The sequence below is a fragment of the Eumetopias jubatus genome, unplaced genomic scaffold (genome assembly GCF_037043125.1).
Source record: "Eumetopias jubatus isolate StellerSeaLion01/CBP00866 unplaced genomic scaffold, mEumJub1_p1.0 scaffold_10, whole genome shotgun sequence".
Lineage (NCBI taxonomy): Eukaryota > Metazoa > Chordata > Mammalia > Carnivora > Otariidae > Eumetopias > Eumetopias jubatus.
Genome location: NW_028274816.1, coordinates 53729925 through 53755529, shown reverse-complemented (window position 1 = coordinate 53755529; position 25605 = coordinate 53729925). Strand labels below are relative to the sequence as shown.

General features: G+C 53.5%; 1 protein-coding gene across 3 annotated transcripts; it reads left to right on the top strand.

The window, feature by feature from the left end:
- The first annotated feature begins 1750 nt into the window (after positions 1 to 1750).
- KCNN4 (potassium calcium-activated channel subfamily N member 4) lies at positions 1751 to 17605 on the top strand. Of its 3 annotated transcripts, XM_028087870.2 has the most exons (10): positions 1751 to 1832; positions 4984 to 5192; positions 8221 to 8316; positions 9555 to 9982; positions 11855 to 11990; positions 14133 to 14243; positions 14365 to 14483; positions 14813 to 14882; positions 16435 to 16602; positions 17023 to 17604. In XM_028087870.2, exons 2-9 carry the CDS (start codon positions 5034 to 5036, stop codon positions 16597 to 16599), a joined length of 1284 nt encoding a protein of 427 aa, XP_027943671.1. In that variant the 5' UTR covers positions 1751 to 1832; positions 4984 to 5033; the 3' UTR covers positions 16600 to 16602; positions 17023 to 17604. The 3 variants fall into 3 exon arrangements, with proteins under 3 accessions (XP_027943671.1, XP_027943672.1, XP_087883764.1); XM_088027638.1 differs by lacking the exon at positions 1751 to 1832 and having other exon boundaries at positions 1848 to 5192; XM_028087871.2 differs by lacking the exons at positions 1751 to 1832; positions 8221 to 8316 and having other exon boundaries at positions 1847 to 5192; positions 17023 to 17605.
- The last annotated feature ends 8000 nt before the right edge of the window (positions 17606 to 25605 follow it).

Here is a 25605-nt window from a genome sequence, read left to right as displayed (position 1 = left end):
TTATACACTATTTATAATTAAGTTTATAATTTATAATTAAATTGACTTAACAAAATGATATACATAATTTTTCAAGATGTACTACATGTTGGCTAATTGAACTTAATAAAAAATAATGATATACATAATTTTTAATTGGTGGGGAACAGAGATATATAAAGGATAAAGGAAACAAAAACAGAGAGAAACAAAAAGGAGAAAAGAAAAAGGCATGCACTTGAAGACAAAGGCCAGGATACAGAAACTGAGAAGGAAGGCCAGTGAGATACAGAGAAAAGAGAAGCAAAGACTCAGCGTGAAGAGAGGTTGACGGAACCACAAAACTTCCTTTAGCTTGGAATCTCCATGAGAGCAGGGATTTTGTCTGTTTTGTTTTTACTACACCCTCAACACTTAGAGCAGGACGTGGCACTCAGTAGGTGCTCAATGTATGCTGACAGGAAACTAGCCTGGACGAGCAGGTGCCTGCAGTTCCCAAAGCCACCATTAGGTGGAAGTATCCCATGCCCTGAAGCCTCCAAATGCCTAAGTCAAAAAGACCAGCCGTGGTGGATTTGCCTCCACAAGCCTCTGACTTACATGAAGGATGTCTTCCTCCTGGCTCAGCCCCGCCTTTCCCTGCACAAGCCCCGGGGCGACGAGTGACCTTTCCGCCTGAGACACCCTCCTCACGCCCCTCCACTACCCTGCCCAGTTAAACAACCCTTTGTCCTTAGCCCCTTCTGGCTGGGCCCCAAGGCACCTGGGTCCTTTCCAGGCCCGGAGATGGGGATGGGATGAAGGTGGGGCAGCTGGGACAAGGCCAAGGAAAAGTCCCAGGGACTTTGGAATCAGTTCTGCTAGCCTTCCTGGACCAGGAGTGTGCGATCCAGCCCCTTCCTCCCTCACACCCCCAGCCCCAAGAGCCCAGCCCCATACCCCCTCCTCCCTCAGACCCAGAGTCCAGTCCCATAACCCTTCCTCCCTCAGACCCAGGAGTCTAGGCCTCAACCCCCTCCTCCCTCAGACCCAGGAGCCCAGGCCCCCAGCCCCTCCTCCCTCAGACCCAGGAGCCCAGGCCCCCAGCCCCTCCTCCCTCAGACCCAGGGGTCCAGGCCCCCAGCCCCTCCTCCCTCAGACCCAGGGGTCCAGGCCCCCAGCCCCTCCTCCCTCAGACCCAGGAGTCAGGACCCCCAGCCCCTCCTCCCTCAGACCCAGGGGTCCAGGCCCCCGGCCCCTCCTCCCTCAGACCCAGGAGCCCAGGCCCCCAGCCCCTCCTCCCTCAGACCCAGGAGTCAGGACCCCCAGCCCCTCCTCCCTCAGACTCAGGAGTCAGGACCCCCAGCCCCTCCTCCCTCAGACCCCGGAGTCCAGGCCCCCAGCCCCTCCTCCCTCAGACCCAGGAGCCCAGGCCCCCAGCCTCTCCTCCTTCAGACCCAGGGGTCCAGGCCCCCAGCCCCTCCTCCCTCAGACTCAGGAGTCCTGCCCCTAATTCCCTCCTCCCTCAGACTCAGGAGTCAGGACCCCCAGCCCCTCCTCCCTCAGACCCAGGAGTCCACACCCCAGTCCCTCCTCCCCTCAAAGTCCCATGCAGCAGCCCACCCCCCTCCTCCGAGGGGGGCAACCTAGGCAGAGAGGTCCTCTGGTGTTCCTCCTCCCTCTCTTTTACAGAGACCCCTCTCCCTCTCCACTCCCCCCTTCAGGGTTGGGACCGAGGGCTGAGTCACAGGAAGCTCTGGGGCCCTGAGTCACCCCCACCCCCTGGCTCAGCCCCTCCCTGGGCTGGAGGGAGCTGGCTCTGGAGCTGTGTGTCCTACCGACTGACCCCCACATCCCAGAACTTCCGTTCGGAGGCAAGTGCCTTTCCCACCGTGACCCCATTGCTGCCCACCCTGTTCCTCTCCCATGGCCGCCTTCGCTCAGTTTTTCTCTCTTAGTTGTGGTCTCTTTGGAGACGAAATTTCTGTCTGCTCTAACTTCCCTGTCCTGATCCGGGCGGCTGCTTTCCCTTCACCTCCATGTCTCCTCTCTCCACCTCTTTGATTTTTTTCAAATTCTCTCCCCCTCTCCGTCTCTCTCCCCGCCTGGCTAGACCCCTGGGGGTCTCTCTGATTGCTCCCCCCCCCATCATTTTGCACTAGGCCCCGCACTGAGAATCGGCAGCGCAGGGGCTGGGGCTGGAGGTCTCCGTTCCGAGGCCTCTGACTCGGGCAGCCGCAGCCTGTGTCTCTGGCCTCTTGCCCCTGAGTGGGGCTGGTGGAACCCGAAAGGGCAAGGCTGCCCCCAGCTGCGCTGGTGGATGGAAGAGAGGAACTGAGGCAGAGACAAGCATGGAGAGGTCCAGAGAGAGAGGCAGAACCAGAGACAGAGAGACAGAGAGAGGCCCAAAGGGAGGTCCGGAGGCAGGGAGACAGGGAGACAGAGAAACTGAGTCACAGGCAGAGACACAGAGATGGAGACAGAGGGATGGTGACAGGGAGAAAGCATGAAATAGAGAAACAGGGGGACACAAAGATGGAGACAGAGACAGAGATGCTAAGAGAGGCACAGAGACACAAAGAGGCTGAGAGACACAGAACCAGAGAGAGAGAAATGGCAACAGACACATGGATGGAGAGAGTCTGAGATACTGAGAGACAGACCTGGAAGAGACAGAGGTCAAGAAACAGGGGAGAGGACAGGAGAGACAGGGAAAGGCAGAAACAGAGCCTTCCAGAGCAGGAGAGACTGAGGGAGGAGCCCGAGGTAAGGCCCGAGAACCCGAGGGAGGAGGAGAGGTGCAGAGAGACCCATGCCTGGCCACAGGGGTGGCAGGTAGCAGGGGGGGTCCCCCGGCTGCAGCTTCAAGAGTGCCCGGCGGCAGGATTTGCTCCCAACGGGCACGTGCATGGTGTCTGGGTGTGCGCGGTGTGTCTCCATCACTCTCCCCACTCTCCCGCCACGTCTTACCCAGAGTGGGAATCACACATGTGCCATGGAGCAGGGGGAGCATCAGCACAAGTGGTGTTTTTGTCACTGGGCGTGTCTGTGTGTGCAGTTTGGTGTCTCCAGGTGTGTCTGCGTGGGTTGTGTTGGTGCGTTGACAGTCAAGTCTGTGCATGAGTGTCTCGTTTCCCTGTGGCTGGCGGGTCCATGTTCCTGCATGACAGATGACACGCAAGGGAGAAGGGTTGTGTCTGTGAGTTCCCTCTAGAGTGGGACCCACGGGGCCACCGGCTGTGTCTCGGAGGTCAATGTGTGCGAGGTGTTTTGTGTTACCAGGCCGGTGTCTCCCCAGGGTTTGGATCTGTTTCCCGACGTACGGGACACTGTATGTGCTGCTGCATGCAGTGACATTCCACGTTGCATGTCACTCTGGGAGTCGCGGTGCATCACCCTGCATTGCATTTGCTGTTCTGTATGTTACTGTGTCGTGTCTCTGTATGTGCATTGTGCGTGCAAAGGCGAGCTGTCATTCAGAGATGTGACCCTGTCTGTGTGTGACACCCAGGGGTGTGTCCACTTGGGGGGGGGCTCTCCTTTCCCTGCCGAGAACACAGCCTGGGTGCCCACAGTCAAGAGCATGCTGTGTTTGTGTGGCTGTGTATTACACCGCACTGGAGGGTGTCCCCTGGGGTTGTGTGTGGTGTTGTTGCAGGCCTAGGTGTTGGCTGTGTCAGTGGGTCACACCTGATGTTTTATGTAATCCGTGGTGTTCAGAAAAGGTTGTGTTGGGAAAAACTGTGGCAGTGTGTTTTCTGTCATTCTGTGTTTGTGCATTACTCTGCATATGTTGTGTTTGTGTGTTGGAGTAGATGGTGTGCCGGGCCGTGGGTGGGTGTGGTTCGGATGTGATTTGTCAGTCAGAGATGTTATATTTGGGCATCAGGGTCCACGTAGCTTGAGCCCCTCCTCAACCCCTGGGGTACCATTCTGGGTCGTGTCCCTGGGATGCACCAAAATATATCAGAATGTCTTACTTTGTGCTGTTTGGGTTTCTGTATGTGTCGCTGTGCATTGTGGGTCTCTACACGTGTCTGTTCACACTGTCCCGACCATATGTTTGAATGGCTCTGGGTGCTGGGGCGTGTTGTATGTCATGGTGAGTCTATATGTGCTGCGAATCGTTCTCCGAGCATATATACTTGACTTGCCATGTGCCACAATGTGTCTCCGCGTGCATTTCTCTATGTGCTGGGTGTTTGAGGGCTGCCATGGTATGTCCCCAAACGTTGTGTGTCTGCACATGTCGGCTACCATTCCACGGGTGTATCATGTTTGGGACGCTGTTAGCGCCTGGTCCACACAGGTATGTTGAGTGTGGCATGTGGACGTCACTAAGTAGAATGTTGTGTGTCCGCGGAACCATTGGGATGTGTTGTGCTAACGTAGCAATAGAGTCTGGGGGTGGCTGTTTGTGCAAGAGGACGTTGTACCAGTTACAATTGCAGTTTTTGCACCTGTGTGTGGACAGTTTGGGTGGTCATGGGCACCACGGGGCACTGCCTGCCCTGCTGAGTGCCGGCGTGTGTCACATTGTGTGGTGTCTGGGTGTGGCTGTGGGTTGCAGAGCTCATCGGGAGTTGTGAGTCACTCACTGTAGGTTGTGTTGTGTGCCCCATGTGTGTTCGGTTCCGTCTCCGGCCGTGCTGTGTGTGAGGGTTTAACCCCCCCGGTGTCTTGTGGTGTCTGGGTGTGGCTGAGTTTAGGTGTGTGTTACAAAGCTCAGACCGTTGTGTGTGACGCAATCTATTGTGAGCCAGTATGTGTCTTTATCCACGTGGATGCACGCCTCTTCCTTGCTCTGCCCCAAGACACACCCCAGTCCCTCCTTAGGCTGAGAAGGGAGGTTGGGGAGCCTCCCCTCTGCCCAAGGGCCACGCCAGCTCCTCCCTGCCCTGCCCAGCTGTCACCACCCCCAGAGGGCACAGACTCCTCTGTGCCTCAAAGCAAGAGCCCCAGAGCGAGGAGCAGAGCAGGCCTAGGACCTGCAAGCCACAGTGGCTGCCCTTTGTGTGCTGCGAGGTGGGGGACCCTGGGCAGGAAGCTGGCTGAGCCCCAAGACCGCAGGGGCCATGGGCGGGGAGCTGGTGCCAGGCCTGGGGGCCCTACAGAGGCGCAAGCGGCTGCTGGAGCAGGAGAAGTGGCTGGCTGGCTGGGCCCTAGCGCTGGCGGGAATTGGCATCGGACTCATGGTACTACATGCGGAGATGCTCTGGTTCGGAGGGTGCCCGGTGAGTGGAGCTCTTATCCTGGGCCATGGGAGGCTGGGGGCTGAGACTCCTGGGTCTGAGGGAGCAGGGGCTGGAGGTCTGGAGTCCTAAGTCTGAGGGGGGAGGACCTGGGGGCCTGAACCCCTAAATCTGAGGGAGGAGGAGCTAGGGGTCTAGACTCCTGGGTCTGAAGGAGGAGAGGGCTGAGGTTCTGGATTCCTGGGACCCAAGGGAGGTAAATGCTCAGGGCTCTCTCTGCAAAAGGAAAGGAACAGGGGTCACAGTGCCTCAGTCTTTGAAGGTTTGCAATGGGACAGCTGGAGGTCCGGGACCCCCTGTGGCTGATCAGATCCTCTAGTCTCCCAAGAACAGATCAGGGGAGAGGTAGCCTTGGGTTCAGTGAAGGGAGGGTGGGGAGAAAGATTAACTTCTTCCAAGTGGGCGGCAGCTCCTTGGTCCTTATCTAAACTCGGGTTTACCCAGTGCCTTAGCAGCGAAGGGCAGAGACCAAAAAAAACTGGCTGGGGTGGGGGTGGGAAATGGAAAACAACCCCCTGCCCCTCCTATGTCCATCATTCCCAGCCTCCCCAGGGTCTGCAAGCTATTTAGTCTGGGGCATAGTGGAGAAGTAGGTGTACAGTGGCTTCAACTCCTAGGTCCCAGGGGAGGGGGGCTGGGAGCCCAGGCTCCTAGGTCTGAAGGAGGCTTAGAGTGTCTTTGGGGGGAAGAGGGGGGCCTGACTGAGGATAGTGTGAGTGGGGAGGAAAGTGACAGGTGGGGCCAGGACAGGTCTGAGCAGGCTCTCGGCACATTCCAGCCTCGGTCTGGGCAGCAATGGGGCAGATGGAGGACAGGGGTCAGAATCGGTGGATTAAGGACAGAACAGAATTGCTTAACCGGAAAGGAGGGGTTGGAGAACTGTCTAGGGTAAGGAATGTGGAATCGGGCTGGCTGGGGGGCGCTGACGTGAGGATTGAGTTGGGGGGCATTCCTGGAGGAGGGAAGCTCAGGCTTGGATTCGGGGACTGTGGAGGAGGAGGGCAGTTCCGAAGTGACCAGGGGCCACATGGAGGGTCAGGGCAGGCCGGCTTCCTCTGGCCGGGCAGCCGAGGCCGGGGCAGCAGGCACAGAGGGGGTGGGGCCGCCGAAGCCCATGCCAACAGGAAGCATGGTCAGGGCCTACCCGCCGCTCCCACGCTTCAGCACCCCGCCCAGTAGCGGAGGTGGGGACCTGAGCTCCTGGCAGATGGGAAGGGACAGGGGGTCTTTCCTACCCCACTCCCTCTCTCCCCCTTCTCACCTCTCATTTCTTCCTTCCCTCTGCCATCTGCCAGGCTGCTGCCTCCAGCAGCTGGACTCTGGGGAAGCTGCTGCAGCTTTCTGAGCCTCAGTTTCCCCATCTGTAAACTGGGGGTGAGGGGTGAGATACGTGGCCCTAGGGGCCCTCCTCAGCCCCCTTTCTACTTGTGCCTCGACAACATCCATGCCTCCTCCCCAGCTCCATCTCAGTCTTAGGAGCTCATTTTGCAGGGACCCAGACACCTGCTCCCCAGCGGGGAGGGGCTGGAGGGGAGGAAGGTGCCCAACTGCGGGGAGTGCAGGGGAAGAAGATGGAGATATCAGCAGGGGGAGGGGCGGAGAGAGACTACGACTGAGAGACAGAGACACTGAGAGACAAAGGCGATGTGAGACAGAGACGATGCAGGAAGAGACAGAAGTACAGCCACAGAGAAAGAGCTCCCCAAGTTCAGATACACACAGAGAGATGGAAAGTCTGACAGAAACAGAGACCCTTAGACATAAATAGAGATCGAAACTGAAGCAACCCCAGAGACAGGGAAATTTCAGACTGAGTCAGGGATTTGGGGGAAGAGGAACCAGCCAAGTAGAGAGAAGTGGGGTGCAGCATGGGCAGGGGGTATGTCTGGTGGAGTGGAGTTTGGGACAAACTAAAGAAAGAGACAGGAACTAGGGAGCCTTAGAAGGATGAAGGGGTAGGGGAGGGCTAAGAACAACAGCACCATTGTTCGGGGAGGGCTGGGGGGGCAGGCCCCCTGGGGCAGGAAACTGGCCCTCTTCCCCTGCACGGAGGTGGGGCCCTGGCCCTGCAGTGGGGAGCTGGCAGACATCTGTGGAGAAACAGGTGCTAAGCTCAGCATGGCAGCCCAGGTGGATCCTTTTCCCTGACAACACTCCTCACACAGGGACCCCACCCCACTCCTCCTGGGGAATCCATGAGTCCCAATCCCCCCTAAACCTCTCCTTCCAAAATTCTAGATCTCTCCAAGGTATTGCCACACAAAGAGAGGGAAAAAAAATCTCTCCGTGGTTTTTGGAGGCCACATGCTTCCGGCCAGATCTGCCCTGGGCTTAGAGCCAGGAGAGAGGGCAGGGGGAAGGAGATGCAGGGGCCAGGGCCCCTGAGGGACCAAGTGCCCTGGATGGGGTGGGGAGTGGGAGGCTGTCATTCACTCCCTGGGTATTGGGTGATCATTTCTAGGCTCCTTGGGGAATTGGGAAGGTGGTAGGACCTTCTAGGGCAGGTTGCTTTCTCAGGCTGGACCAGCTGTGTGGTCAGGGAAGGGAAGGGGAGCTTTCTAGAGGCCAGATGTCTGTCTCTAGACCTCCCCACTCCCCCACCCCCTAACTGAGGAACATTTTTGGTGGGGAAGGGGATGGGGGAATTAAAAAAGGGCTGTAAGTTGCAAGGTCTTCCCTCAGGTGTGGATCCTAGGAGAATGGCTGAAAAGGGTATATACTGGCGTCTGAGCCAGGGCTGTCAGTCTGGGGAGGAAGAGGGCACTCTCCCTGGGGACCAGATGATGGTTTTGAGAGTTCCCCCAAACTGAGACATCAGGTGGAATCAGGTTGGCGGTTGGTGGGGGGGGGGGGGGCGGGGGGAGCAGAGAATAGGCATAGGCAGGGAGGAATGGGTGGAAGAGGCCAGGAGATTGGGAATTGAGAAGGGATGGCATTATGGGAGGAAGGTGGAGGGAACTGACCAGTTGGGGACCTAGGATCTTACCCCTTTTTCTGTCCCTCCCAACAGTGGGCGCTCTACCTGTTCCTGGTTAAATGCATGATCAGCATTTCCACCTTCTTGCTCCTTTGTCTTATCGTGGCATTTCACGCCAAAGAGGTCCAGGTAGGGCAGGCCCCACCCCTGGCCCCTTCCTTGCTCCCCCCCAGCCCCCACCACTCCCTGTCAGCTCACACTTTCCACCCTCCTCCTCCTCCTGGTCTGAGTAATGAGGTTTCTCCACCCTGAGATTTGTCCACACCCTTACCCACCAAGATGAGAATAACCACAGACAGACAGGCTGAGCCTCCTGGAGCAACCCAGTCCCATGCTCCACCTGCAGCCCTGTCTCCCCTTGCATGCCCATGGATGCTGAGAGCTCCCACCCCCAGGGAGCCTCACTCCAGGCCCAGCCCCCCAGACCTCTGTCCTCCATCCCTGAGGCCCCACCTATTCTAGTCCCAAGCAATCCGAAATCCAGGCTATGCACCTGAGGGTCCTTCCCTACTCCTGAGCTCCCCACCTCTGTGCCAATTACCCCCTATACCCCGGGGGGGGGGGGTCTTCCCACCCATTGCCCCTGTCCCATGTCATGTCCCACCCACTCAACTCTCCACCCGAGCTCTCCCCTCATCCCATCCCCCACATCCCTAGATCCTGTTGCTTTTACCCCTTCCCCCTTCCCATCCCCCAAAACCTTTGTATATAAAATGGGGGTTTATCCATCATGTGTAGTAATTCCCCCTGCGGTGCCTGCTCTGTAAAAAGTACATGATAGTAGTCATTGAAACAGTTAAGTGGCCTGGATCTGCAGCTCAGCTGTGCTGCTACCCCCGAGAGACCTGGGCCTCAAGTTTCTGCATCTGTAAAATGGGGGTAAAAAGGCTTTCAATTTCACTGTGTTCTGAGCATTCGCTGAGTCATAACATGCAAAGTAGATAGCGCAGTGCCTGGCCCGTTCAAAGTGCCCTGTAAATGTTCGCTATTGTCATTGCCATTGGTATATGCGGTTTTCAGTTAGTTACTACCCCTGCCCCCCGAAACAGGAGGAGATGGCTCTGTGCATCTGGACTATAAGCTCCGGGGAGGAAGGGCTTTCTGCTCTGTGCACCTGTATCTTCAATATATAGAACAATGTGGGGTACACAGTTAATTCTGGAAGTGGGCTGAGACTGAGCGGGAGGGGGTGAGGAAGGAAGTGGAGAGATGTCCTCCTCAAGGCCCTGCCCCACTCCTTCCCCACCCGCCCCCGGGGCCAGATGGGCGCGCCCCCGCTTATCTCCCGGCTCTGGCAGGCGGGCGGCTACCTGACCTTCGTGTGACCCTCCCCCCCCCCCCCCCCCCCGTCTGTCCCCTCCCCGCAGTTGTTCATGACCGACAACGGGCTCCGGGACTGGCGCGTGGCGCTGACTGGGCGGCAGGCGGCGCAGATCGTGCTGGAGCTGGCCGTGTGCGGGCTGCACCCAGCGCCGGTGCGTGGTCCGCTGTGCGCCCAGGCTTTGGGGTCCCGGCCCATGGCGACGCAGTCCTGGCCGGGCTTCCTGGATGAGGGCGAGGCGCTGCTGTCGTTGGCCATGCTGCTGCGCCTCTACCTGGTGCCCCGCGCCGTCCTCCTGCGCAGCGGCGTCTTGCTCAACGCGTCCTACCGCAGCATCGGCGCCCTCAACCAGGTCCGCTTCCGCCACTGGTTCGTGGCCAAGCTGTACATGAACACGCACCCCGGCCGCCTGCTGCTCTGCCTCACGCTTGGCCTCTGGCTCACCACCGCCTGGGTGCTGTCGGTGGCCGAGAGGTGAGGGTGCTGGGGGTGAGCGGTGGGGGGTCCCTAGAGCATCTGGAGGAGCCGTTCACAGCCACAGCTGCCGTGGGCAGTGGTACAGCTTGGGCCACTTTGGGGCAAATCAGAGGAGAAAGCTGCTTGTCCTCACTCATCCACGAGGGTGGGAGGAACCAACGGGCCGGCTCTGCCCACCCTCCACCTGCTGCCTCCAGTCTCCCCAGACACACAGACCCTAGCAAGCCCTTCCTTTCCTGCCTCCACACCTGTCCTGCCTCAGGTCTCGGGGCAACTGTTCAGTCTCTAAAGCCAGGTACTGGGGCTCAGCCAAAGGTTGCAACTGCCTCCTTGGAGGATGGTGACACCTTTTCTGAATTAGCACAGATGTCCTGTAGGTGCTCCCCATGATCCTGGGGCAGTGGTGATTTGGGGCTGCTCTGGAAGGGAACTTCCTGCAGGGAATGGATACGGGATTCCAGGCTGCCTGCTGGACAGACTGGAAGCTGGGCTTCAGGTTCTCTCTTACAGATAAAGTGATGGTAATCTTAGCCAGTGGGTCTTAAAGTGTGGTTCCAGGACTGGCAGCATCACCTGTGAACCTACTGCAAATCCAAATTCTCAGGTCCTACCCACACCTACCAAATCCAACACTCTGGCAGGTGGTGACCCAGCAATCTGTTTTAACAGGGGATACTGACCCAGGCTCAAGTTTGGAAACCTCTGGTTTGGTACGTCTGGCAAAGGATTTTTTTTTTAAGATTTTGTTTATTTATTTGACAAAGAGACACAGCTAGAGGGAACACAAGCGGGGGAGTGGGAGAGGGAGAAGCAGGCTTCCTGCAGAGCAGGGAGCCCGATGCAGGGCTTGATCCCAGGACTCTAAGATCATGACCTGAGCCGAAGGCAGATGCTTAACAACTGAACCACCCAGGTGCCCCTGGCAAAGGATTCTTGAGGGGAAGTAGGGAATGACAAGAACTGGCTTTAGATCCTTCCTCTCTGACCCTCTGTTTCCTCATCTGTAAAAGGGGTGTCACATTTCACCATCTTTGAAGTCTCCACAGCAATTCTTATCTCTCATGATTTTAAACTCATTTATTTTGTAGGATCTGTTTTCCTCCCCCCATGTTTCTCATCTGAAAAATGGGAGGGTGGGCAGGGGGTCAAATTTCTAAACCCCAAGGCAGAAGTTCCTCAAACCTGAATGTACTTCTGGATGAGGGGAGCAGGGCCTAACAGTGCAAATTCAGTCCCCACCTCCAGATATTAGTAGAGTGGGTCTGACATGTCTGGGGCCTCATGAATGAAGCTTTCCCTGCTGACCCTGATGCAAGGGTCTGCGGGCTCAAGTTTAGAAACATGAGGATTTTCAGTCCCTTCCGTGGCTGTAACTAAATATCCCCTTCTATGAAGTGAGGGGAAGGGAGGGCAGGGTCTTGCCTTTTTAGTCTTGACAGGGCCACCTGTAGGCCATAGAGCATCTTTATGGACATTAGAAAAAAGCACCCCTGGCTGGCCTAATCAGTGGAGCGTGCGACTCTTGATCTCGGGGTTCTGAGTTTGAGCCCCACGTTGAGTGCAGAGATTACTTTAAAAAAAATAATAGAATCTTAAAAAAAAAAAAAAAAGACGAAGAGAAAAAGTCGCCCCTTCACTCTGGGTGGATACAGCTAAAACCAAACAGGCTTTGGAATTGGCTGGATCCAGGTTCAAATCCCACAGCCCAGCTCACACAGCTGAGAGGAAGCCAGGCAGGCCCTCCAAAGCCCAGAACTTACTTTTTCTCTGAGTGCTTCTGGGGACTATAGGTGTGTTAGGAAGGAGTGTATCAGACATCACAGGAACCCCTGGGGTGGGGTTTCAGGACGAACCCATCCTTCCCCACAGGCAGGCCGTTAATGCCACCGGACACCTTTCAGACACACTGTGGCTGATCCCTATCACATTCCTGACGATTGGCTATGGGGATGTGGTGCCAGGCACCATATGGGGCAAGATTGTTTGTCTCTGCACTGGAGTCATGGTGAGTACAGCCCCCTCAGGGACCCTACCCCTACCCCCAACTGCTTATCCCCTGGGCCCAAAGAAATCATGGAGCCAACAAAGGCACTCAAGGCCACCACCCCCAAGAAACTTGGGTGTCTTGGTTTCCTCTCAAAATCCAGGAATCCATCCCCTAAGTCCTTGCTTTCTTTGGAACTTAGGACCCTAGACCCCACCATCCTCGGGAACACAGGCCCCTGACTTCCCACGCCCATTTCCTTCCAGAATCCAGGAATCCAGCCCTGAGCCTCATGAAGGCTCAGACATCCTGCCCCTCACCCCCCTGCCCTCCCAATCATCTAGGACACAAGCCCCTGGTTCCCCAGCTCTAGGCTCCTCCACGACCCAGGAACCCAGTCTCCAGCCTCCATTAAGGCTTCATCAAAAGCATGCCTGTGGGGTCAGGCTGCCTGGCTTCAAATCCTGCATCTGCCACTTCCCAGCTAGGATCAAGCCTATAATCTCCCAGTTTCCACAGCTATAAAATGGGGATGCTGATACTAGTGTACTCCTCATGGAGTTTCTGAGATGAATTAAACCACGTAAAGGGTCGCAGCACCCAGCACATAGGAAATGCTCGGTAAATGGGTCAAGGGGTGGGGGTGGGGGGAGGGAAGGCTGTTATTTGTAACTGGCCCCAAGCATCCAGCTGCCCCTACTCTATCTAGCTCATGTCAGGGATGAAGCAGAGGCTCCCCAGAGTCGGCCTCCTCCAGAATCCAGACTTCTACCACGTTCCCTTCATAGACCCAGGCATCCAGTTGCCCCTACCTAGCCCCTATCCTCTTCCAGGACCCCAGCACCCAAGGCCTTGGCCTTCACCTAGGCATGAGCTCTGGCTCCTCCCACCCTCAGGGACTCAGGCTGCCAGCCCCCAGCCCCGATGTTGTCGCAGAAAGGATACACTACATTTCCACTGGTGATGCATGGGGTGATGGGGAAGTGTGATCCCCTCCCCTCAGAAGTGGGAAAAAGGGGCAGAGATTCAGCCAGGGAAACACTCCCAAAGGGTCAGGGACCCTCAGGGCTGCCTGGGACCTCCCCCCTCATTTGACACAAAGAGAAACAGATCAAGAGAGATCAGGCTATTTGCACTTGAGCTCACAGCCCACCTCCTGGCAGGGAGGTTCCCCCCACAATGGAATCATCATAACTAACTTTATTGAGTACATACTCTGTACCAGCTGCTGCTCTGAACACTTTCCGGGTGTTAGCTTAAGGAATCCACAGAGTACTACTGTGAGGGCATGCCCATTTTACATGGAAGAAAGTGAGACCCTGAGAGATTAAGTAACGTGCTCAGAGCTGGGCTTGGAACACGAGCGGTCCTGGAGCCAGCGTTTGTGACTAGTAAATTGTTTAGAGTTTTCATGAGCTGAGACACAGCTTGGGAAAGGGGAACACTTCAGAAGAAAATTCACTGCAACTCAAGGAAGAGCAGCAGGTACCACCAAACAGCTGACGGATCAGAGGCCTAGGGAGAAGGGGAGAGTGTTCAGACCAAGATGCTCGGGCACGTGAGGCAGAATGAGGCCAGGCTGAGTTGTCTGGAGGAGAGGCCTAGAGCTCTGAAGGCTCTGAAAGCGAGGGTAAGAAGTTTGGGGCAGTGGGAGCCCAGATTAGGGTAAGGGGGCAGGGTCATAATTGTTAGATCTCCCTAGTGTCCAGGTCAGGAGAGGGGAAGGCTGGAGATGGTCCAGGAAGGAAGGGACAGGGCCAGAACTGGGCAGGAGCCATGGGGGTGGGAGGAAGGGGAAGGACACCTTTGGTGACCTGATGGCCAACTGAGTGTGAGCAGCCGGGAGGAAGGGCTCCCGCAGGAACCTGAGCTCTGCCTCTCACCCAGAATCAGCCCTTCTCCCCTTCTCCAATCACACCTTTAACGAAAGAGGGCATTCTGGTGGTATAAACACTACACGCACAAGTGGGACTCAGACACATGACCTCTGATCCTAGCTCTACCCCTCGGGGCTGTGGAACCCCGGTTCCCCTCTCTGGGCCTGCTTATCTGTCAACCAGGGGTGGTCTTGCCTGCCTTCTGTGGCTGTCGGGAGGGGTTGAGGGAGTCTGATGGCACAGGAGCCCCCCAGCCCTCCCGTCATAGTGTCTGCTGTGCCCACAGGGGGTCTGCTGCACAGCCCTGCTGGTGGCCGTGGTGGCCCGGAAGCTGGAGTTTAATAAGGCAGAGAAGCACGTGCACAACTTCATGATGGACATCCAGTACACCAAAGAGGTGAGAATGGGCATATGGCACCCAGAGCACACGCCTCCCTCAGACCCAGGAGTCCAGATGCTGTTCCCCTCGTCCCAGAGCCCTAGGGGTCTGCCTCCACTGACACTGTGCCCACCCCCAGATGAAGGAATCAGCTGCCCGAGTGCTGCAAGAGGCCTGGATGTTTTACAAACACACACGCAGGAAGGAGCGTGGGGCCGCCCGCAAGCACCAGCGCAGGCTGCTGGCCGCCATCAACAGGTGAAGGCCTCTCTCTGTGCACATCTCCTCCTTTCTGCATGGTGTGTGTGAGCGAATGTGAGTGTGTGCCCAGGTCAGGACATCCGTGTTTGGGCTCACCGAACAGTGTCCACCCAGACCTCAGAGTGACTCTGTGATGGCTTGTCTTGCACATCTGTGTCTGTGGGTCCGTGCCACTCTGTGTGGGGTCAGGATACCCTAAGAGATGGGCTCAGGGGTGCTCTAGCTCTGGCAACTCTTCCTCCCCGGACCGCGTCTATGTGAGTCTCTCCTCTCCTTATCCCATCCCCGGGCTGGGGTCACTTCTGATCTCCGGCTTCTTCCCACAGGTTCCGCCAGGTGCGGCTGAAACACAGAAAGCTCCGGGAACAAGTGAACTCCATGGTGGACATCTCCAAGGTACCAGGGCCCTGTGGGAGGAGGGGTCTGGAAGAAAAGGGAGGTCGGGGCGGCTGGCAGGCACATCTGGCCCCAGCATAGCGACCACTGGCAGGGGTCTGGCGCACACACACACTTGACAAAGGGTTGTGGTTGAATGAATGATGTGATGGTTTCTTAAACTCATGGAAGGGACTGATACCTTTTAAGCTTAAAAAAAAAAAAGAAAAATTGCACAAAGAACTCCAGTGGTGTTTGGTTTTACATTATTTTTATTGTCGAGTTAATGTGGACGGATATAAAATTCCTTCTAGGGGCACCTGGGTGGCTCAGTCGTTAAGTGTCTGCCTTGGGCTCGGGTCATGGTCCCAGAGTCCTAGGATCGAGCCCCACATCAGGCTCCCTGCTCGGCGGGAAGCCTGCTTCTCCCTCTCCCACTCCCCCTGCTTGTGTTCCCTCTCTCGCTGTGTCTCTGTGTCAAATAAAATCTTTAAAAAAATAAATAAAATTCCTTCCAACTATGACTCTTAGACAACAATAAAACCAAAGCAAATATACAAAAGCCAAGTTCAAACACAAATGGCAAAACCAATGAAACGCAAATTAACACCACTGACAGAGACAGGGCACGTTGTTTCAGTAAAAGTCAGTAAGAGGGGCCCAGAGCCACAGGGGCTTCTGTGCTGGGCAGGCTTGCCTGGCTGAGGCAGACTCAGCTTGCCCTTCTTTGGCTGGGACCACCTGACAGCCAGTGCTTGGGGATGGTGACGTCACATCCGTTCTCTTGGCTCACAGCACCTTTTGCTTATCAAGCAGCCTTTGCTTTTTCTCATTAGCCCAAGACAAATCAAAACAGTGGCCCTTGGCATCAATACCATGGCAAGCAGTCACAGATGTGGGCCCCTAAACTGCATGGCAGGTCTCAGTGAGGAGGTGGTGGCCTAGATCTGCCAGAATTGGCAGGTCATAATTTCTGAAGATTATCCAGCCAAAAACTGAGAATTAAAGAATTCTCATAGGGGGTGCCTGGGTGGCTCAGTCGTTAAGCGTCTGCCTTCGGCTCAGGTCATGATCCCAGGGTCCTGGGATCGAGCCCCGCATCGGGCTCCCTGCTCTGCAGGAAGCCTGCTTCTCCCTCTCCCACTCCCCCTGCTTGTGTTCCCTCTCTCACTGTGTCTCTCTCTGTCAAATAAATAAATAAAATATTAAAAAATAAAATAAAGTAAAAAAAAAATAAAGAATTCTCATAGAAAGCCTCAGGGATGAAGCTGTGACTCCTAGTTTGAGAAGGTAACGAAAGGGCTATGTGGATTTTGAAGTCATTTATAAATTCCGCAAATACTAGGTGAGCACCTACCTTCTATGTACCAGGCTTTACTCTAGCTGCTGCCTTGGGCATGTCATTTAACTGCTCCAGGCCCGTTTCCATAGTTGTAAAAATGGGAATGGAATTCTCACTCCCCACGCTTTTAAGAGGATTTAAACCATGTGTGAAAAGCACCGAGCCAAGCAGCTGGGATAAGGAGGAAGACTACCTCAGCCTGCTGATACCTCCAACCTTCTCTCTGCCCAGATGCACATGATCCTGTGTGACTTGCAGCTGGGTCTGAGCAGCTCACATCAGGCCCTGGAGAAGCGGATGGATGCACTGGCAGGGAAGCTGGACACCCTGACTGAGCTGCTTAGCACTGCCCTGGGGTCGAGGCAGCTTCCAGAACCAAGCCAGGAGGCCACGTAGCTGGTGAGGCGGCTGGGACTCGGGCAGAAAAACATCCTGGAGAAAGGGTGCCTGTGGATAGCACCCCATGTGGCTAATGGGGGAGGGGATGGCCTTGGAGACAATGCTCCTCTTTCTCTTCTGCTCTGCCTGTCTGGAGGAAAGGACTCTAAGTTTGGGAATAGAATGGCAGGGGAGGAAGGAGACATTCCTTCTCCCCTTTGCTGACCCTCAATACCCTCTCCTTTTCTTTGTGTGGTCTGCCTGCCTGTCCCCGGACATGTTCCCGGTCTCTGTCCAAGTGCCCAGTCTCTTGGAGACAGGTACACCCATCCTCTTCCTTCCTCCTCGATCCACTGGTGTCTGTCTCCACCTCAGTGTCCCTGCTCGTACTCTCCCTCTGGTTTCTGGCCTATCTATCCATCTCTCTGCTTGCCTCCCCAGGACCCACGGAGGAAGAACCAAGCCACTTTCCCCAGGACTGAGGTGGAGGACGTTGTCCCTGCTACTCCTGACCCAGCCCTATGAATAAAGCACCTCAAGTGCAAGGACCAAAGGGGTCCCACCTTAGGGGGGGCTCACTCCCTGATGGCTGCTGGAGGGGACACTGGCTCAAGGAGAAAGGCTGTGGCCACACACATACACCCAAACCTCTGCCCCAAATGGGAAAATGGTCACTACTACCCCATATACCCTGGACAAAACATCCTTACTATGCTGCTATGGATGACCTCCAGCTTTCAGTTAGAAGTGGAGGTGCCTGGGGCTGACACTCCTGGGTCCCAGAGTCCAGGATCCTGGGGTGCCTTAGTTACCACTGGATAGCGGAGCTAAAGGAACCAGGCCTGAGGCTGAGAGGTGGCGGGAGGGAGCGCCCCCTGGCGGGAGAGCAAAGAGGACACAGTTTTCCAGAGCTGCAGAGACTATCTGGTGGGGAGAAGGTGGGGTGGGGGGGAGCACAGCTCACCAGTCTCTGCTCTTAACTTTGTAATAAATGTTCAACAAAGCCAGAAGAAGCTGCTGTTTCTTTCTAAACATATGTATACTCCCAACAGGCAGGTCATCAAGCGGAAGGCCCTTGTTCTGTCCACTTCCCAATCTACAAAGCAGAGGCCTCCTCTAAGTCCCCTCCCAGCTCTGTAGGCCAAGACGTCCTCAACAGCCCCCACACCCCCACAGATCTGAGGCTAAGAGCAAAGGCTTCAAATCCAGGGTTTGGTTCAGGGTCCAAAGCCTAGCTCTGCCATCCACTGGCTGTGTGACTTTGGGCAAGTGGCTTCACCTCTCTGAACACTTTACCTCACCTCTAAGATGGGTTCCCATGGAACTGCTGTGAAGACGGAAACAGTGTGGCACAGAGGATCGGGTATTTTGTAAGAACCAAACACACAAGAGATAGTTGATCATTTTTATTATTGCTATTGATTTTTAGACAATGCGTAGCGCTTTCTTCTGCTGCCCTTTCCCCCCGCTACTCATCTCACCAGAACCTAGATGACTACTCAGCAAGAACCCCAAACCATCCCACATACTCATTTCAATATCTGCTAAGACTTAGACAAGAAAAGGGAAAGGGCTGGGACTTCTGGAGGTCCTACTGTGTGCTCCTTTCTGTAAATCACCACAACCACTTCCTGCCCTGCTCCACCCCATTGTAAAGATACAGAAACTGAGGTTTCAAGAGGAGCCAGGTCTAGAGGCTGGGAATCTGGCTGCAGGCCCAATTGACACCCTGCCCGCCCTGCGGCTAAGCCCTCCTTCTGCCCTGTCTGAGATGAGTCAGAGGCAGAGTGGCCTTGGACCTCCAACCGAGGTTTCACTTCCCACAGCAGCTTCATTTTACTTGGAGAGGCTGATTCATCCTTGCTTCCTTTGGTTTGTGGGGAAGCCCGGGCTGCGAGTCATCCTTTTCTGCTGAGCTATCTTTGGATTTCCCTCCAAATCCACAGCTAGCCTCATGCTTCAGCCCTGAGAGCTAAACTGGGGCTTGTACCACCCACTGCCACAGACTGCCCTTCCTCTGGACACCAGCCCACCTGGGAGTAAAGGAGACAGGAACTAGATGGGATGTCTGATGACATTTCCAACACCCTCCCCCTGCAGGAAGCCCTCCTCACTGTGTTGCCAGACCCCCTACCAAACTCATTCCTCCTAGTCACACCCCACTGCCATTGGCACACTCCTTCAGGCCTCAGCTTGGATGTCCCCTTCTCTAGGAAGCCCTTTCTGAAGATCTCACAGCCCCATGAATCTGTCTCTATCACAATATTTTTTTTTAAGATTTTATTTATTTATTTGACAGAGAGAGCACAAGCAGGGGGAGTGGCAGAGGGAGAGGGAGAAGCAGGCCCCCTACTGAGCAGGGAGCCCGACCAGGGGGCTTGATCCCAGTACCCTGGGATCAGGGCCTGAGCCGAGGGCAGACGCTTAACAGACTGAACCACCCAGGCGCCCCTCTATCACAATATTTTCTGAGCCCAGCACCATGCTAAGTCCTTCATAGATGAATGACCTCACAAAATCTCTAAAAAGGAGGCAAAGTGGGTATTGTGGTCCTATTTTATATACGAGGTAACTGAGGCAGAGAGAGATTTAAGAAACCTGCCCACAGTCACAGTAGAGATGGGGGAGCTGGGATCTGACCCAGGCAGCCTGGCTCCAGAGCCCCCCACTTAGCCAACAGGCCCATCCAGAAACTCAGAGATGACTGCACCATATTTTCATGTTTGTTCTCTACTGTGTCTTCAATGTCAAGGGCTGGCATATGCAGGGCCTCAGTGAAGATCACTGAATGAAAACACCGAATACCTGGGGTGGCCCAAACTCCACACCTTTTATCACAGTGGTTTCTGTGAGACAAGGTAGGAACTGGGTAGAAGGGGCTCTTCACTAAGAAACTAAGAGAACACATGAGAGATCTCTTGCTCTGAAGTATCTTGCCCCCGCCTACCCGCACCCATTCCCCCAGGTGGGGCATCGGTCTTGAGACCCCACCTTCCAGCAGTTTCTGCACTTCCCCTCACAAAATCAGCACTTCCTGAAGGCCCTGCACCAGGGGCGAGGGCTGTAGGCATGAATCAGAGAGCTCTGTCAGGGGGTGTCTCACAGTGCTTTGGGCTTCTTCTCTCCCCTGCTTGTTTTGCCCCCACTCCCACGAGAGGACTGGACGGGGAAAAGAGGGCCCGGAGTGGGGTGGGGTGGGGGCTTATCAGGGTTAAAGAGCTAGTGAGGAACCGAGGCTGAGGCAGACCCTGGCCTCTCTCATGCACCCGCCTCCCCACACGCCAAGGACTCTCTCAACATTCAAATACGACTGGGTCTGGCCCTGGCCCAAAACTCTTCTGGGGCTCCCACCTGCCCTTCTGTCAAAGTCTAGCTCCTTAGCTCAGCTCATTTTTTTTTAATCAAGAACCATTTTACATAAAGCACGCACATTTTAAATGCAGTCTTAATGAATTTTTACGAATCTATTCACCTCAGCAGCCACCACACAGATCAAGCTAGAAGTTTCCAGCCCCTTCAAAGCTCTCATGTCCCTCCCTACCCTCCTCCATCCTCAGTAACCACCATCCTGAGCTCTTCTGCCTAACTCTGAACCCTGCTCTATATGCTAGCGCGTACTGGCTTCTTGGGCTCCACACAGGGACCACGAGATCCATCCAGGCCGCTCACTCTTTTTCACTGCAGAATAGTATTCCATTGTGTTACTACACCCATGGGTCTTGCCTGGGGGTGCTCTTCAGGCTCTGGCCCCACCCCTCCTCCAGCCTCCTCCGACCCCATCCTGGCTGCTAATGATTCTGCATCCAATTCCAGTGTGTGGGTTTTCCCCCCCAGCACCAAGCAATTCTCAGACGCTGGCTGGGTGCCCTACACTTCAACTCAATTCCACACTGTCTACCTGGAGACAGTCAGATTCCACAGATTAAGCGCTCAATCCTAAAAGACTGCACACACACACCCCCCACCCCCCGCCAACCTTCAGACGCCAGTGGCAAGTCTTGGTTGACACCTGTGTTTCTGACCAACCAGCTACAGATCACAGGTTCCAACGAATTCCCCCTTGGTTTGGATTAATTTGTTAGAGCGGCTCACAGAACTCAGAGAAACACAGAAACATTTTACTTACTGGATTCCTCGTATTATCATATATCAGTAATTATAAACCAGGATAAAACTCAGGAAGAGCCAGATGGAAGGGACACCCAGCTAAGATATGGGGAAGGGTGGGAGCTACCAGACTCTCCAGGGGCAATGCTCTCCCCACATCTCCACGTGCCCACCAACCTGGAAGCTCTTGCAACCCTGTCCTTTTGGTGTGGTTTTTTTTTTTTGTCCTTTTGGGTTTTGATGGAAGCTTCATTACGTAGTCATCATTAATTAAATTATTGGCCACTGGCAACTGCTCCAACCCCCTTCTCCCTTCCCCGAAGGCCAAGGGTTAGACCTGAGATTCTAACCTCTAATCACAAGGTTGGGTCCCTGGCAATAAGCCCCCAGCCCTAGGTTACCTACATACTTTCCAAAAGCCGCCTCATTAACATCACAAAAGACACAGCTACCACTCTCACCACAGAAAATCCCAATGGTTTTAGGTGCTATGAGCCAGAAATGGGGCGAATACCAAATATATTATAATAAATCATGGTGTCCCAGCTGCTCCTGCCAGGGGGCTCCTCTTCCCCAACACGCCTTGTTTTACCCGCCCACCGCTGTCCTCTCCCTCTTGCCGCATCCACTTAGAACAAACATCGCCAGCATTCACCCAGTTCATCACGTTCATAAAGGAAACCCTACCATTTACATCAGCACCAGACTGTAGACCTATCTTGAGCTTTTCTGCTGTGTGGAATAGCTGCCAACACAGAAGACACAAGAGTGGTTTTTACACTTTGGAGGGGATGTCGGATGGCACAGCTTTCCTTTCTTTTACCAGGGTGAACAGGCCCCTTGTCAAGTCCAATTCCTCTCTCCACCTGTCCTCTGTCAGCAACCCTCCCTTACCTCTTTCAGGACGCGGTTCCGAAGCGTATGAACATAATGAAACTTCTCACTCCTTAAAAACACCCCACTAGCACTTCAAGCACCTTAGATCCTGCATTATGTTTAAAGTTCACTATGTGGGCACCTGGGTGGCTCAGTTGGTTAAGCGACTGCCTTCGGCTCAGGTCATGATCCTGGAGTCCCGGGATCGAGTCCCGCATCGGGCTCCCTGCTCGGCAGGGAGTCTGCTTCTCCCTCTGACCCTCTTCCCTCTCGTGCTCTCTATCTCTCATTCTCTCTCTCTCAAATAAATAAATAAAATCTTTGAAAAAAAAAAATAAAGTTCACTATGTGTTCACCAAACTGCAAAACATCTGGAATTCAGAGTTTAGATATTGTAAAATAACCAGGATGTAGAAATCCTTAAAAGCAAGTTCTTACAGAGCCACTCCCCGTTTCATACAACATGGAAGATTCTCACAGACATAAAGAGCAAAAGAAACCAGACGCACAGGAGACCTGCTGTAAGATTTCATTTATACGAAGTTCAAGAGCAGCCACAACTTGTCTATGACTGGAGTCAGATCAATGTGGGGTGGGGGAACTGACAGGAAAACAGCACCAAACAAATTTCTGGGGTGCTGCAAATGACTTCTATCCTGACCTGGTTAGTAGTTCCAGCAGTACATAGATTTGTAAAAATTCACTGACCTGAACCCTTAAGGTCTGTGCCCTTTATGCACTTTACCACACTTAAGCTCCATCTCACCAAAAAAGGGTTGAAGAAAAATACTTGTAAACGTTTCCTCACAGAATCTGAATTACGATATTATGAAGTTAGACTGAGGGATAATAAGAAAGCCATGTTTTTTCTTTTTTTAAATAAATATTTATTTATTTACTTACTTACTTGACAGAGACGCAGAATGAGAGAGCAAAAGTGGGGGGGCAGAGGAAGAGGGAGAAGCAGACTCCACCCCCCACCCCCCGAGGGAAGCCAGGAACCTGGGATCACGACCTGAGCCGAAGGCAGACGCCTAACTGACTGAGCCACCCAGATGTCCCAAAAGCCATGTTTTCTTCATGGTGGACCCCACACCTACCTCTAACAACTTCCCCGGACCTCTGGTCCCCAGCTGATCACCATCTCTTTGGAACCCTTTGTTCCCTTGGCTCCAGGTCACCTCCTCTGCTGATGTTCCTACTCTCTGTCTGCCCCTTTCTGGGGTGCTGGTCCTTCCCCTGATTCCTAGACGTGGGAGGCCCCAGGGCCTAGCCTCTGCTCTTTCTACTCACTCAGCCTGGATGGTTTCAGCCAATCCCAGGGCTTTAAGTACCATCTATACACTAAAAGCTCCAAATGGAGCATACTTGTATAGCTGCTAATAAAATGACAAGACATGTGAGATGTACTTTTAAAAAAGTAAAGAAGGGGCGCCTGGGTGGCTCAGTCGTTGAGCGTCTGCCTTCGGCTCAGGTCATGATCCCAGGGTCTTGGAATCGAGCCCCGCATCGGGCTCCCTGCTCAGCGGGAAGCCTGCTTCTCCCTCCCCTACTCCCCCTGCTTGTGTTCCCTCTCTCACTGTGTCTCTCTCTGTCAAATAAATAAATAAAATCTTTAAAAAAAAATAAATAAATAAAAAATAAATAAATAAAAAAGTAAAGAAACTCCAAGTAAAAAGTGTGCTTATTTGTGGGAAGGGAAAATAGAACAAGAGAAGTAAAACATAGATGACTATCAATACTGAGTGATGGGCATGTGAGAATTCTTCATACCACAATACCTTTGTGTTTGCTTTTAAAATTTCATAATGCAAAAAAAATTTTTTTAATAAAATAAAATTTCATAAAGTCAGTAAAACTTGTGTATCTACAAATCCCGGTTTCTCCCCCAAAAGCGTCACTCCTTACTTGATATCCAGTGAGTATCTCAGAGTAAGTTCAAAGCTTGTCAATTTCCCATCAAGATGACTCTTAATGCATCTTCGTAAAAAAGCATCACTCTTCATCCAGTTGGTCAAGCCCAAAACCTTTAGGATAACTTTTAAGTCATCCCTGATTCATGCTTCCTCTCACACAACCCTCTTCCTGAGTCACGATCATCTCCCGTCCAGGCAGGGACATGGGTTTCCTCATCGCCTGTGTCCACGCCTGCCCAGCTACAGGCCATTTTCCCCACAGCAACCAGCATTGCTTTAACATTTTTGTGCATAAACAGTCACATGGCTCATAAATGCAGAAGTCTTAAACAGTCATCCTCACAGCTGATCCACAGGTCTAAGACCCTCATCCCCACAAGCAACCACTGTCATTAATTTGGGGTGTTCACTAGAGAAGTTTTTATAAAACATACATCCCAACATGCTGGTCCTTGCTCACGGCCCTCCAATGGCTTCCTGTTAGACCTGAGAAGTAACTTCCAAAGCCCTTATCATGGCCTACAAGACCCTATGTAACCTTGCTCCCCTCCACAGCTCCATTCCTAAACAATCCTTCTTCTCTTCCCCTCGCTCTGCTCTAGTCACCTGGTCACCCTGACAATCTTTGAACAGCCGGCTCCACTCCTGCTTCTTCCAGGGGTCTTTCCACTAACTGTTTTTCAGCATCTTCATATGGCTCATTTCCTTACCTTTTTTCAGGCCTCTGCTCAAATGTCACCTCCTCAGAGAGCCCTCTCCAACCACCTGTCACTCTCTGACCTCTGTCACTCAAAATTTCCTTACCCTGACTTTTCCTTCCAACTATCTTTTACCTGACATCATCTGCTCTACTAGAACATCTGTGCTAGAGGGCAGGTGCTCTTTCCTATTCACTGTGGGATCTCTAGCCTACAGCCATGCTTGGCAGCTGATTACACTTCCATAATTCATTCAATAGATGAATAAAATGAACAGACAAGTGAATGAAGAAATGAACAGATCATTTGGCAATGGCTCTCAAAATTCCCAAGCTTATACCCTGGACCCAGCAATTCTACTTCAAACAAGATATCACTGATAATACCACCATATACATACAATCAAGATGTATGACGATACTAACTGCAGCAAATGTGAGAGCTAAAGTTCAGAAACAGCCTAAATGTTTATCAATAGGGAAATGGTTAAAAAGCATGGTACATCCACACAACCATGTCACTAATATGAGAAAAGGCAGGTCTCTGGGTGCTTGTTTGCACCACCGACTCACCACTAGGCGGGTTGCCTGCTGCCAGGGGAAAAAATGTGGGCTTGCTCTGTGGTGAGGCAGGCTTGAATTTGAATCCAGGCCCTGCTGCTTCTTGGCTAGGGGACTTCTGTAAGGACCTTCTCTCTCAGACTCATTTTCTCCATCTGTCAAATGGGGAGGGGAAAAGGTTGTAGTGATGTATATAAAACACAGCCTGGTATTCTAGAGGGGAGGAGGGTAGGGGGATGGGTTAGCCTGGTGATGGGTATTAAAGAGGGCACATTCTGCATGGAGCACTGGGTGTTATGCACAAACAATGAATCATGGAACACTACATCAAAAACTAATGATGTAATATATGGTGATTAACATAAGGAAAAAAATTAAAAAAAAACACACAGCCTGGTACACAGTGGGCCCAATGTCAATGTCAGGCCCCTTCTTTTTCCTTTTTAAGTCATTTCCACCTGCGGGTTGCTCGGAGTTGTGAAACTGGCATGGAAGGTGTTCTGGGATTGAGAAATTTAGTTAAGAAAAACTAATAAGGACCTAACTGAGATTAAGATGCTAAAGAGGAACACTGACAGACATAATACAGATGGCCTGATTGTCATGTGTGTCTCTGGGAAACACCCACAGTCTTTGGAGAATCCATAAACAGGGCTCTCAACTTAGGTCTGTTGTGACTACAGTGTTTTCACCAAGCCTGTGGCAGCCTGGAGACAGATCCACCTGGCACAGGTACTGAGGAAATGGCAACAGGGATGAGGCTTGCAGGGGAGAAGGCAGCTCAGAATCAATCACTATCATTACCACTGTAAACCACAAAACATGGCAACACATAGTGCTACTATGCACCACGCACTGTTGTGGGAA

What these genes read in the sequence shown, in the direction of transcription:
- KCNN4 (XM_028087870.2), top strand. Translation starts at nt 5,034, where the DNA reads ATGGGCGGGGAGCTGGTGCCAGGCCTGGGGGCCCTACAGAGGCGCAAG. An exon ending in TCTGGTTCGGAGGGTGCCCG is followed by an intron (nt 5,193 to 8,220) that starts GTGAGTGGAGCT and finishes CCCTCCCAACAG; the next exon opens with TGGGCGCTCTACCTGTTCCT. An exon ending in GTCTCTGCACTGGAGTCATG is followed by an intron (nt 11,991 to 14,132) that starts GTGAGTACAGCC and finishes CTGTGCCCACAG; the next exon opens with GGGGTCTGCTGCACAGCCCT.